Source organism: Pseudorasbora parva, chromosome 1, assembly GCF_024679245.1.
Source record: "Pseudorasbora parva isolate DD20220531a chromosome 1, ASM2467924v1, whole genome shotgun sequence".
NCBI classification, from domain to species: Eukaryota; Metazoa; Chordata; class Actinopteri; order Cypriniformes; family Gobionidae; genus Pseudorasbora; species Pseudorasbora parva.
Genome location: NC_090172.1, coordinates 26257244 through 26271541, shown reverse-complemented (window position 1 = coordinate 26271541; position 14298 = coordinate 26257244). Strand labels below are relative to the sequence as shown.

Sequence of the window (14298 nt, the reverse complement as noted above, 5' to 3'; positions counted from 1 at the left end):
CACGCGAGGATAGCAAAAACGGCAGCTCTCATGGACACAAATGTCATGATCCAGGCTGTGCAGGGGACGTGAGGACTTTTCATACCCTTCCCCCCAAATAAACAATGTCAAGAGTCATGGTTGATGTTTATTTAAAATTGGATACCGTAACAAAGTAATTCAAAGTTGTTTGTTTGCTCGGCCCATTTCACCACGGACAGTTTTTCTAACCTGGGGCAATATAGCAGAATTCGCTCAGCGTCTGATACTGAAGAAAGGGCCGATTCCAACCGTATTCCTGCAAGCAGTAAGCAGTGATTTTATCCACTTATTGACTGTCAAACCCATTTCAGATTAAATTGAAAGTTTTTTAGTAAGACAACATTACGATAATATCCTGTGTTGTCTAGATCTAACGCAATATGCTAAAGTAACAATTGGAAACTCCAAGAAGCTCACATAACAGTTTGTCAAATGACAAAGGTTAATATTATTTCCTGCCAGTGTTGTCATAAAATACAACAGTAGCATGTTGATCCCTTTTGATGGATTGAAATCTAAATTAGCCTATATTTGATCATTAACACAAAACTCTGAAACTAACTTCGCTTACTACTACTGTTTAGTTGCTTACAGATGGCTCACTTGATCCGTGTAGCTAACGTCACCTTCACCATCTAAGTTGAAACGATCTAAGGCTTCTAGTCAATTTGTTAAAGCTACACTCTGTAACTTTTTTAGTTTATTCTTAGCTAAAAACACTTAGTTCTTTCAAAAATATAATAATAATAATAATAATAGATTTTATTTATAATGCACTTTTCATTCCGAAGAATCTCAAAGTGCAACAAGGGGGGGAGTAAAAATATAAAATACTACAAACAATCAACCAACACAGAAAACAGAACAGAAAACAGAGCTGATGGTGAACAGAAACAGAGCTGATGGTGGAAGTCTCTGTTAGCTCCGCAGCACACTGTGGCCACTCCATGTTTTACATTTCTCCCAGCGGCAGTGTCCCGATGACATCGCCGAGGCAGGACAGCTGAAGACCAGATGATGGGTCTTCATGACGATTCAAACGATGGGGATCGCCGCAGCACCATGAAGGAGGCAGAACATTTTTTTCGGGCACTTCTGTGGACACACCGGGGTCGGCGCGGAAGTCCAAGCCGCTCCACGGCCGCAATGCAGGACGGAACAGCGGCGCAGCCGAGAAGCGGAACATCCCAACATCATGCCGGACGCCGATTACGATGGCCCAGATGACGCTAGCCCGGTGCAAACTTCAGCCACCATGCAGCTTAAGCCCAAGGGAGACCACCAATGAGCAGTCGCGGCGAGAAAGTGAAACATCAAATGTCCACCAAACCAGAACCAACCAACCGCAGCAATTCAAACGTAAACATTAGAAGCGGTGGAAAACGGCGAAACGAGGAACAACGTCCTCTCAGTGGCTGCCAGCAATCAGCAACAGTCCCAATTTTAGCTCTGACTGTTAGACTAGTCACAAACATAAGGAAATAAAATAAAATCTAAATCTAATAGTACATTAACATGATCATTTGTGGGTGGAGAAGCGGCGAACAGACGACGCCAGCGTCCTCTCCCCCACGTTGCCTAGCAACCTATCTGCGCTCATTAACTTGTTTCAAGTAATAAAGTATTCTCGTAAGTTTATAATATCCCATTGAAAATACATACGGGTGAGGGGTTCGAATGCTGGTCGCCATGTTGCCCCTCCATCTTGAAAGTACATTAGCCAAAGAGGGACATACCCATACATTCAAGCTTCGCCTTTCGCGTTTTAACGCTCGATGGCCGTGTCGAATGTGAAGAGGGGCGTTGCCATGTTAATCTTGGACTAAATTGGCCACCGTAGGAGTTAAAACGAAATCAGAATTGAGAGGAACAGAAACTATTATTCACTGGATGGTCATATACCTTTTCACCGCTAGATGGGGGAAAATATCACGCAGTGTATCTTTAAATAAATATACATTTTTGAGAACTGAAGTATGATTATTTTGCAGCGGGTGAGTAGTAAACATGACACTGACTATTTTAAGTGGCTTCTACATTACTTTTTTTGGCTAAATAAATCGACTTTTAAATCAGTACTCTACTGTCAAACTGTAACGTTACTGTAAACAACATATTTACACACTACTCAGTTCAGTTTGTGATTCAAATGTAAGACGCTATCATTGCCATGACGGATGGTATAGATGTGTTAGCTGTCATTGAGCAGAACTCTTCATTAATATTCATGACCCTTCCAAATAAGGCAAAAACAGAGCATTACATCCTAGGGACAATTTCTAGGGTTGTAAATGGACCTGTAAAACTGTATCTGGACTCTTTTTACCTTAAATAAGCCACATACCCTCTATTTTGATATTAGAGAACAATTTAACATCTTGTTTCAAATCATTCTAGGGCCTTTAATATTATTCACAAACATTTTTACACATAACTTTAGGCCAAGGCCTTTGTTCAACTTTTTAAATGTATCTCTTTCGAGTGCCTCAAATTTACTCTCATGGGCTTGTGTTTTTGTGGATTATCTGTCAAGCTCTATGATGTCCAGTGCAGAAGGCCATGACCAACACTGGCATCATTGTTCTATCTTATCTCCACGCATTCCCACACATCTCTCCCCTTCAGTCAGAATCAGAGAAAAACATTAATCCAGCATTCTCAACATCTGATCCTTTTTCTAGTGAAGGATTGTTCTCATGTTCGCCCTTAAAATGGAAACAGAATTTGGTCTCTGTCAGTGAGGAGGTAGAAGCTCTGCTTTGTTTTGGAGAGGAGCTCTGAGGAGGTGTGGTTATGACTTGAATGAGATTACAGATCTAAGAAACTATGTCCTGAGAAGAGGAAAAGGGAACACTGCACCCTGAGAGTGTGATCACAGCTGGAATTCATTAATATTGTTTAATCTCAGTACACTGTGAAAACAGCACTATGTAAAAGATCAAATATGGTTTCTTATAAACAGGAAGCCTTTTTAAAATTGTTGCACAAAACATCTGACAATGGCAAAACCTGTGTCTGATAATGCCTTTTTATCAACAATGTGTGAACACAACATTATTTTTTTAAATATCAAGCATCAAGATGTCTGAAAAATGGGATAAAACCTATAAAGATACCATGTGTCACATCACAGGCAGAGAAACTGGCCAATGGTTCCTGGAAAAAGAAAAATGGGCTCATGCAGAGAGAAAGACCGCCTGGGAGAGAATCACCTCAGCAAGAAGAAAAGGTACGGCAGCTTCTCAAGAACTTCCCAAGTTTGTTCCCCACAAACAAAACCAAATGTCTATTAACCTTACTTGCGTAAAGATTTATCATATGATTCTTCTAGTATTTGAATCTATTACAATAAGTTCTTCAAAAACTAGTGGTCAGTAAGATTTCTTTTTCGGGAGGTGGGTGACTGATATTCAGCATGGACACATTCAATTGTGTTAAATATTAAATATTTCAAATAAAATCTGTTCTTTTGAAATTTCTATTAATCAAAGTTAATCACGTTTTACACAAAACAACTTTTTTAGAATGTTTCTGAAGGATCATGTGACACTGAAGACTGGAGTAATGCTGCTGAAAATACAGATTTGATAGGAATCACAGGAATACATTACATTTTAAAATGTATTCAAATAGAAAACAGGTATTTTAAATTGTAGTGATATTTCACAATATTTCAGTTTTTATACTATTTATTTATTTATTTTGAATAAATGCAGCCTTGGTGAACATAAAAGTTGTCTTTTAAAACATTTTAAAATCTTACCAACCCCAAACCTTTGAACAGTAGAAAGGAAGTATTTTCCACTGTGTCCATTATATAACTGTGCTTTCAAACACACAGTCAACTACATATGTTTTCTATACATGGTAATTGTCTTTGTACCACCTGGTGATGTTATCTGAGTTCTATCTATGATAGTGATGGAGTTTAAAACACAGGTGCTGCTTTCCCAAAAGATATTTGAGGTTGATGCGTTATTGTTTGCGAAGCAAGCATGATCTGAAGTATATCTGTACAATTTGGCTTCAGGGCATTCTTTGCATAGTAAAATGCTTGTTTACTTATTAAACTTCACAAAAGAGCTTTCTTATGGCATGCAAAACATGAAATATGACTCCTGTGGAAACTAAATCTAAAAGACAGAATTGAACCCGTGTGAAAAGTTCCCAGCACCCAGAATCCTGCGGCAGATCTGAATATATTGCAAGGCCATTGATCGTTAGCACTTTGCCCTTGAGCGAGAGCTTCTCAAATGTAGTTTGCCCAGGGGTTTGCTATTATGACATTTCCCTTTCCCCTTGGCATTGTCATGAAAGACATATTTCCTCTATGTACTTTCACTGGATAATGTTCGCACAACAGCATTCCAAGTTTCAAGTTCCTTTTCATAATCATGGTGAAACTGCAGATTTAAAAAAAAAACACTTGGGTTTTTAATTCTTTCAGACTGGCATGCAGAAATATGACACCCTCGCTTAGGACTATTCTGACGGTCTGCATCCCAACCTATCATTGTGATCACTCAGCATCACTGCTTAAATATCACAAATATATACACATAACAGCCACAGTGTTGCTCTTATTTATCAACCAGGAGGCTCCAGTAGACATATATACATTCAGAAACACAGCAGTGACATTGGTCTTCACGCCTGTAAATACAACAGAGACACTCTCCTTTTAAACATCCACAAGCTGAAATCTGACCCCTGTAGTTCTGTTCCCCCAGCACCCTGTGACCAATGGCATCGGTAGGGAACAGCTTGCTCAGAACGGGCCCAGAGTTTATGGCGTGGTGCAGAGCACAAGCACCAACCGCCAACAGGAAGTGATGGCACGAGAGTGGTCTGTCGGTCACCTGAGGGATGAGATGAGGTACATTAGAGAGGTGAGTGCAGAGACATTTATTTTGGCACCTAGCTAACAATAAGGTTAACTATTATTAGCAGATACTTTACACTCAGGAATGGACGTCCAAGCAGATAATGTATTTATTCTGTTCTCAAAGGTACGTGACTCTTTGGAAAAAGTCAGAGAGCGGATGTATGGCCAGTTTGGAGGGATGCAACAATCAGTGCAAAAATTATCTCAGGAATTAAAGGTGAGCAGCATGTCAAGGTATTAAGGAAGAGATTGTAATGTACCGGTAAAATATACCCCTTTAGCGTGATACAATCTCCCTGATCACCCTGTAATAATGCTATAATGACAGGCTGACTAGACATTATTACACAGCTACTCACCAAATAAATAAATGTGTGGACATAAAATATGAATTGAGTTTTTCATATTAATGAATTTTTGTTATTATATATATATATATATATATATATATATATATATATATATATATATATATATATATATATATATATATATATATATATATATATATATATATATAATAATTATTATATAATTTTTACTGCAATCAGTAAAGCAATAACTGCAATAAATAAATTAGATTACTTTTTGGACAGATTTTTACCCCAGTTTTGCAGTCTGGACAAGTTGATGCTAGCTGTCGGAAGTCAAGGCCAGTTTTCCAGTAGTCAAAGTTGACAGATATCACAGAAAACTGCATAGTGAGTGATGGGCACAGACTCAGATTTTTTTTTAAATTCAGACTTTGGTTCACATGTTCACACTGTCAGTTTTGGGGATTGACAGCCACATTTAATTAGAGGTTTGCGTCTTGAAATCCCCCGTTCAAATATCAAATTAAATTAGCATCTTAAATACTGTCTGTAAGGATTTAAGCCTGTATTCAATTAACAGGAACCATAGCAACAGTGACCAAAATAATATCAAAGATGACAACCTCCATAAAACTGAAAAGTCTTCTCACTTTTGATATAACGAGTCCAGTCGAGCTGCGAGTTCATGTCAAATCTTCATTAACCTAAAGCAAATTCCATGAGCAGTTGAGTCATAATGATGGGAGCAGCTCTGGTAGAGAACTAATAAAACCCTCATAAATCTAAAACCCTCATATCTCAGAGTTAACGAAACCACACGAGAAATGTCACAACACACGGTACACGCGTTTGTGCAGAATTTCTTTCTCGCACTGTATAACGTGACAGACAACTAGTTGTCCGGTTTTGTTCACACAGCCCAGGTTTTTACAAGAATGTGGTTGAGTCATGAAAATTTACAGGTGTGACTGTGTGAGCTTGTTTATAAAATATGTATAGATATGAGAGCCATGAAAGTAGCTATGGCATTATTTAATTTTAATTTAATTTTCCTGATGTCCTGATTAACCAATCAGTATACCAGAGAGCTGTGTAATACCCAAGAATATTATCTACCACAAAGCCTTACTCTGTCAGACTAGATTAAAAAAAGTATACAGTTTATAGTGGTTTGACAAGTTCTCAATGTGCTGACTGTGTTTGTACCAGGCGGCCAACTCTCATAAGCGTTACCTAGAGTCAGAGGTGAGGACGAGAAGTGCAGCTATGGACAGCTTTGACCAGATGAACAGCTCCCTCATATCAGCAAACATTGATCTGCAGGTACACAATCAATGCGGTCATTGCCACCTGACAAAGGTCTGTTCAGAGCTCGCTCTGATTTTTGTAGTCAACCTGCTTCGACTGATCAACATTTAAAGGCCACATTGGAAAAAACTCTACTGCCAGCATAAATGCATTCTTTTAGAAACTACCTTTGTATTTATCCATATGATTGCTATAATGATTATGTGCTGCTGATTTTGATGATGGTGTTTTAGAAATCATTGCTTGAAAGCTGTCATAACCGTGTGGGGAACAGGGATGAGATGAAATCTCTGCGTAGCTCGTTGGAGAAGACAGAGGAGAAACTCAAGGAAACCGAAAGACAACTAGCAACAGCACAGGCGGAAAACCGCGCTCTCAAACATCAGGTGCGCTTGCAAGCACACACAAACAGCTATTATTATCGAGCAGACCCTTCATGGTATGAACATCCTAATTCCATGGACCTTGCTTCTTTTTGTTATTGAAACATTACATAGCAGATTATTGGCTAGTGTACAAACTTGGGCACAATTTACAAAAGAAATATTTATGAGATAAGTTGACATGACAAGCAATATGCTGACATGACACTGCAGTGTGCTATATTTGATTGAAAACTCTTCAAAAGATTTTTCTAATTAGTACATACATTTTTTAAAACCTCATATTAATTGGGAGACTTCTGTACATGGAATAATAGTAAAATCCTAAAATCCACCTGTAACAATGTTCGTATGTGTGAGGAAGGAAGAGGACACGGGGGTCGGCTGGACGGTTGATGCTTTCTCTTTTATTTAGTATATCAATAACCAAACGGCACACTCAGCGTGTGACTTCCGTCAAAACTCAAAACAACAATGATCACTTCCGGGTCGGCACTTCCGGCTTCCGGTTTCTCAGTCTCAGTGTCTCTGGCATCAACCGTCCGACTCTCTCTCTTTCTGGTCTCCGGTTCCACCGATGTCTTATACCCTCTCCGTGCTCATTACTGGAACAAGAGACAGGTGTTATTAATCTGCGTCCAACCCACTCACTTACCGCTCGTCCCGCGGCTCTCTCTCCCGCTGCAGACCTCACTGAACCACGCCCCTCTTGCCACACCACCTATTTCAACTCTATCGTACAAGTAACTCGAAGTCAAGTCGAGTGGAAGTGAAGTCAACTTTCACTTGAGCTTTTGATATATAAAAGGTCATGGTTATATAAGATTATCCTGTAAGTTTCAGAGCTGAAAACTTCCCTTTTAGTCAAAAAAAAAAAAGCTTTTATAGACACCAGGCCCAGAAAGCGTTCATGAGCTTGCATCATCGCACAACGAGACGCCGCATCTACAGCACGTCTAATCCAGTAGCCCCGCCCACCGACTCATGGAGCTGTTCAGTCGATCACTAGTCAGCAGCAATAAACATGCCGAAGAAGATAGCAAGATATTGTGGAAGAACACAGTCGCTGCATTAGCCTCCTTCGGATCATAATATTAGGAATGTGTGAAACTTCATTTATTTTTAATGTTTAAAGTTCCAGCTCATGTGGGGAAGACCGTTAATGTGTGTTCGCAATCGCTTCATTTCACCGCTGAATCGTTTCTAAACAAGCCTAAAGTGCTGTATTTGCAGACACAATGTTGTGCTTTCTATATTGGATCCGACAGGAATGGTGCACAAACTTATTTGAGTAAAACGTCTTTTTTATATGTAATAGTACTACTCCTGGGGATGTACCAGACGGGCTACCAAAACATACGCCCGTCGGCAGAAATTCTTTCTTGATCTGGGCGTGCACGTGCGTGTGTGAGTGCGCAGTTCACGTTTATATCGACCAATCGTGCGGGTGCTGGTGCCATGTAATGCAATCGCGGGTGGATGAAAAATAAATCATTGTGTTTCTTTGTTAAAGACAAGTTGCAGTTGCCACTTTCAAAATAATCTCTCCTTCGTGTGAACTGAACTGACCGCAGGTGCTGAAGCTGATTAAATATGCAAATCTTCTCCAATCCTAGCCGTGAGCGTTTACTTCCAAGTCTCCAGTGCGGCACGCCCATCAAAACCCAGCGTTCAGAAGACAGCCTCAAAACCAGTGTAGAAAATAGCCTATTACTTATTACTTATGATGTTTTTGAATGTAAAAACCACACGAACGTCATTAGTTGACCTCAGACAACAGTAATTTTTTTTAAGACAGTTCATGATGCCTTTAAATTATATTAAACTGACTTGAATTGTAATCAAATCTCTTACAACTTTTGAAAAAAAGATGAAAATGCTTAAATTATTGATTATTTTGAGCTAAGTGTATACTGTATAATTCTTTTACAGTGTAGTTAAACCACCAAAGTTTAAAAATGTGTCGTACTACAGGACAGTTTATGTGAACCTCACTGCTTAAAGGTGATTTAAAATAGTGAACATTTCTATAACAAAATAAGAATATAGCAAAAAAAAAACAAGCTGAAATAAGAATATAAAATAAGAATATAGGTTGTTAAACCGGAAGATAATGTTCTACAGCATGATTTGAGATGATCCAAAGAGTATCTCTTGTGCTTAGTTGGAAACAAAAACATCAGACATTTTTTTAAAGCTTAATGTCACTTTTTTACATCTTAATATCCATGCTATTTGACAACTCAATAGCTTTTTCGTGTGTAGGTGGAGACTTCTCAGGAGGCGAAGACTCAAGCATTAAAAGAGATGAGTGCTAAGCTGCAGAGGGAATATGAGAAACAGCTGCAGGAACAGAAGAGGAAGTACAGAGAGGAGATTGAAGCTTTGCAGGTACAGATATAACCATCCAAACAAACAAACACTCTCACAATGCTTTACTGTCCAACTAGTTCAACGAGAACTGCACTGCAGGATCATGAGACAAATGCATTTGTTTTTATGTGTGAATTTTTTCTTCTTTTTTTTCTCCTGAAGACTATGTAACATCTACAGGCTCTTTGTAAAAAGATTGCTTTTGTATTATACTTCACAAGCAAGGCATGGGGATTTCAGTTTCATAACAGGAAACATCTGTAGTTATTCACCAGGGAAGAGAGAAAAATCCAGTTGTTTTTTAGTAAGGGTGTAAGGGTGCCACCTAGTGATGATAGTGAAGATTTCAGAGCGGATGATGGTAACTGACTGATAAACAGTGGAAAATAAGTGTCTGTCGTTCTGAGTGTAAAATGTATGAGCTGTATGTCCACAGGCCCTGCTTGATGACTACATGAGGAGACTTGAGGAGGCAGAGAGGAATGCTCAGATAGCTGAAGCAAAGATCGCTGAAAGGGACCAAAGAATTACAGAAGTGGAAAGGCTACTTAACTGTATGGCTCAGGTAAATAATATCAGTTAGCTCAGTCTTTGCCTATTACCCCCAAAGGAAACTATTTATGCAACACTTCTCTCTTTATAACAGGAGAAGGGTGACCTGACAAAAAGACTTGTTGAATGTGAACAACGCTTACGTGGTTTGGATCAAATTGACCATGCAGACAAAGCTGTGGCCAAACAGTAAGACATCTAATGTATACCTGTAATGAGCAGCTGTTCAGTCCAGTGGTTATATCATGTTTTCAGGATGGTTTCAGTAGACAGCCTAAGCAGGGGCGTCGGACTGGGGGGGTAAAGGGTCCCGAGTACCCATGGCCCGAGGCAGGGGGGGCCCCTTAGAAGATAGTTTTCTATACATACATATACATGCACTAACATTTGTATAGCATTTATGTACAAATAAAAAAGTTCCTGTGCAAAACTAAAATTGTAGTTAGGCACTGGGTTTTTTTTGTTTTTTTTTAAATTTCATGCGGTGCAGAGCCCCACCACCCCTCTCGAATCAATGTAAATGGTACAATCCGCAGGTAAGGTGCTTCTGCTGCGGAGTGCGGACCCGCGGTGAATCAGTTAATGAGACAGGAGCTGGAGTTAGCCGTGATATGAACTAGGAAGACGGGAAGAGTCATGTCTTTCTTAAAGAAAGGAAAATCAGGGGCTAAACGAAAAGAAAAGAAGATTAAAGAGAGAGAGGCAAATGAGGGCAAGCAGTTGCTCACTCAGTTTTTTTTAAAAGAAAGGTGAGCTCCAAAAGCATCATTGAGCATTGACAATGTTTTAACATACATATCTACTCCAGGTAGAATAGCTTACATTTATGTTCTTACTCTATTTGAATAATATACCAATACTTTATAGTATCACACCCTACATAGTGAACAAATATTGTTTGCCTAACAATATTTCTGGGTAAATAACAGGGAGTGAGAAGCAGACGGAGGCGGTGCTGGGAGCTCAACACACTGCCACTTCTGCTGCAGTTCTCTCCAAAGTCAGAAGTTTACATGAAAACACTGTATATTTCCCTCCATTGTCAAAATCTAACACCTGCGAAAACAGCAAGATTACCCAGGGCCCAAAATTTGGTGCTACGCTGCTGAGCCTAAGATTTATAATAACCTCCAGATACCATTACTATAATAATTATATTTTAAGTAGGTATGGGAAAAATAATGCATTAATTTTTGAAATAAATTAGCTTTTTAATGCATTAAAATAATTAAAGTAATGAATGCAGCATCTGAAATAGCTATGCTAATGTTTTCCCCGTTGAAAACTGATCAACATCACCAAACACACTATATAAAAGGCACAGCTAAATATGACGTTTATATAATATTTGTAATGTTCTGAAATTGTTAATAGATGATAATTTAAACAAAAGCATACTGATAAATTGCAGTTTAGGCTTGACCTTCAACTATACTGTTATTTAGTTATTATGTGGCTATAATTACTTAAATTATCCCCAAAAAGATGGATGGATGGATGGATGGATGGATGGATGGATGGATGGATGGATGGATGGATGGATGGATGGATGGTTAGATGATATATTAACCAGTATCAGTATTGTTATCTGTTATACTTGCTTTCATTCATAGTAATTTGGAGATTCATGTGAAAATATATTAATGATTTAAAATGTTTATGTTCATCACAATTACATCTTGAAACCTATGCAATGTAAATCTTTTTCTTTTTAAATCTAGAAATGCCTTAATTTTGCCCTCTCCGTTAGAAAAAAATCCTACTAATTGTATTTCAATATTTTATTGCATATCTTATATCCTCATAAGCCTCATGTTCCCTCTCAGGTCTGAGCAGCTGAAAGGGGAAGCGGCAGAACTGCGAGAGAGAATAAAGCACCTCAACGACATGGTGTTTTCACAACAGAGGAAGGTCAAGACCATGATAGAGGAGGTGAGGATTTACAGAGACTGTTTCTTCTGTTAATAAAGAGTATTCCATGTACACAAAATGAACCAAAACCAAAAATCATGACATCATTCTTGTTTAAATTATGAAACAAACAAACAATTCCCCAGGTTGAAACCTTAAGAGCAAAAGTTGCACAGAAGGATATGTTCATTGCTGAGCTGCTGGACAGGATTGCCATTGTGGAGTGTGAGGTAAGAACAATGTTTTCCATGTAGCAACATGTGATTTTGGCTGTCCCTCACCTTTACCAATCTAGAAAGCACAGATTGGTTTGAATAAGCATGCTGAATGTGATTATTCCAGAATCAATTTATTCTGTCAGCTGGACTCTTTGAGTTCCTTTGGTTGTAATTCAAATTTCTCATATATCTTATTTGAATCTGTCTTTGTCCATTGTCATCTTTATATATGTGTGAAATCAGTTTTCTACTCAATTTCCCATTGCCTCTGGTCTGACTCTGTCCTTTGCTTTGCTTCATTCCTAGAATAATGAGTTAGAAGACAAGTTGAAGTATTTTATGTCTGTACAGAGAGCATCAGAGACTAAAGTAGCCACCATGGATGTTGGAGTTGGCTGTGACCTGCCCCTTAGGTAATGAGCGCAAGATAACCTTGCCATAAGAAATGTAAAACTGCTTTTGAGGACACGCCTTTACACACATCCTCTTCCTGTTCTCATAGATCTGAGGAGCCACAGTATGTCGCTCCTATCCAACCCAGCCCTGTCGCATCGACCCCGAGATCCTCTAGCAGACTGAGCAATAGTCTACTTAAATACACTCCTGGCCAGTACACCACAATGCTGCGGTCCAGTGTAGTTCATGCACAGGAAACTACAAGCAGTCCCACACAAACTGTACCTCTACCTTCAAGTTATGTTCAGACAAACAATGAAGACGGGAATTCTGAATCCCCAACAGCCTCAGAACTGTCGTCTGTCACCAGCCCTAGAGCAAGAACCAGCCCGTCACAGATCTACACTCCTTTTATGAGGTTGATGGAGATGAGCGCGAAGATGAACATTGATTGAATGGGAGTGACAGAAGCTGATGGAACATGAAGTATTTTGTTGTTTTGTTCTGTTCATGCTCATGTATTATTATTATAGTATATGTAAATAACCTACTGATCTGTGAATAACTTATTTTAGTGATGCACTCTATTTTGCTTTGTTTACCAAAAACCTAGTGATTTTATGTGATAGCCCTCTATATTTTACAATTATATATTTATACTTCCATTTTTCTGAGCCCATGTTTGCTTGGATTCTTTTCTAAAGTATATAACCCAGATACTATTTTGTTATATATGTATATAACAACTCAGTAACAGGCTCTATGTATGATGGGGTTTTCAGCAAAGAAATCTTGGTATCAGCTGTGTAAATGGTAAGGCTCAATATTTGGGTTCTAATAGATGTTTTTCACTTCTGTGTGTATTAACGTGTTTAATGGTTCCATTTATTTGTACAGAGTTGTTGACATCAGTGGCCTCATACTCTATTGCACTTTCCCCCTGGAGCTGCTAAATGCATAGACTCCAGCTTATTCACCTGAATTTTAACAGCTCAACATGAAACTTATTTAGAATGCCAGTTTAAATAAAAGGTGTTATTGGTTATAGATCCCATTAGTTCTAGGCTAGAGTACATTACACAGACACAGAGCGAAGATTGCTGAGAGGAACCGGCTCTGTGGACTGTTCACAGCGTTAATGCACTTTTCTGAAGTCTCACTTCAGGTGCCAAAATCACATCATGATTTATTATAAATGCAAATGAAGGTTTATCATAAAGTACATTTGAGTCTTTACCTGTAATACAAAATGCTAAAATATGTTTGGTATTAAATATTTTTCACTGACCTAGCACTATATTTACACAGAATTGGGTATATTGTTCAATAAATAAAATGTCCAAAACTCAAACTCATTTTGACTATTATAGGCCTACTGGTCTGTAAAAATCTTTTAAAAACATCCTTGAAAATGGTCCTGTGTCTCAGGTTTTACTGAGTGGAAACTGAAAGAAAAAAAAGTTGTAATGCTTACTAAAAATCCCACAACAACAATAGCAGCAGTATTAGTACATAATTATTAATTAACATGAATTTATTGGGGCAGATGTAGGCTGTGCGCCCGTGTCTGTAATGGAGCTCTATGGAATAGACTTTATTCAAAGCAGCGCCGTCTTTGATTTATAACGGGTTTTGAAGCACATTGGCACCATTTACAGCCCCCGAGTCTTATTGGGTATGATGCTGTGAGCTTGGACAGTTTTTCCCATTCTTCTTTGCAGGACCTCTCAAGCTCCATCAGGTTGGTTGTGGAGCATCGATGCACAGTCAGATGATGATCTCCAGAACTGAAGTGTCAGACTCCAGAGATGTTCAATCAGGTTCATGTCTGGGCTCTGGCTGCTGCGCCACTCAAGGGCATTCATCATAGCAATTGTCATTGCTAGAGAAAGGACCGTCATGTAAAAATGTATTTTTATGTGTTATGAATAAATTAT

At 38.6% G+C, this 14298-nt stretch overlaps 1 protein-coding gene across 2 annotated transcripts in view; it reads left to right on the top strand.

Moving 5' to 3' along the window:
- The window catches only part of myzap (myocardial zonula adherens protein), a 32774-nt gene extending 19042 nt beyond the window's left edge, over positions 1-13732 (top strand). The window contains exons 4-15 of one of the 2 annotated variants that reach the window (XM_067437416.1): positions 3155-3250; positions 4752-4910; positions 5031-5123; positions 6430-6543; positions 6762-6914; positions 9177-9302; positions 9721-9849; positions 9931-10025; positions 11663-11768; positions 11894-11977; positions 12317-12378; positions 12468-13732. In XM_067437416.1, the coding sequence (XP_067293517.1) occupies positions 3155-3250; positions 4752-4910; positions 5031-5123; positions 6430-6543; positions 6762-6914; positions 9177-9302; positions 9721-9849; positions 9931-10025; positions 11663-11768; positions 11894-11977; positions 12317-12378; positions 12468-12816 (1566 nt within the window). In that variant the 3' untranslated portion in view covers positions 12817-13732. Of the gene's footprint in view, positions 1-3154; positions 3251-4751; positions 4911-5030; positions 5124-6429; positions 6544-6761; positions 6915-9176; positions 9303-9720; positions 9850-9930; positions 10026-11662; positions 11769-11893; positions 11978-12271; positions 12379-12467 lie in introns of both variants that reach the window. The other variant, XM_067437415.1, reaches the window with a different exon arrangement.
- The last annotated feature ends 566 nt before the right edge of the window (positions 13733-14298 follow it).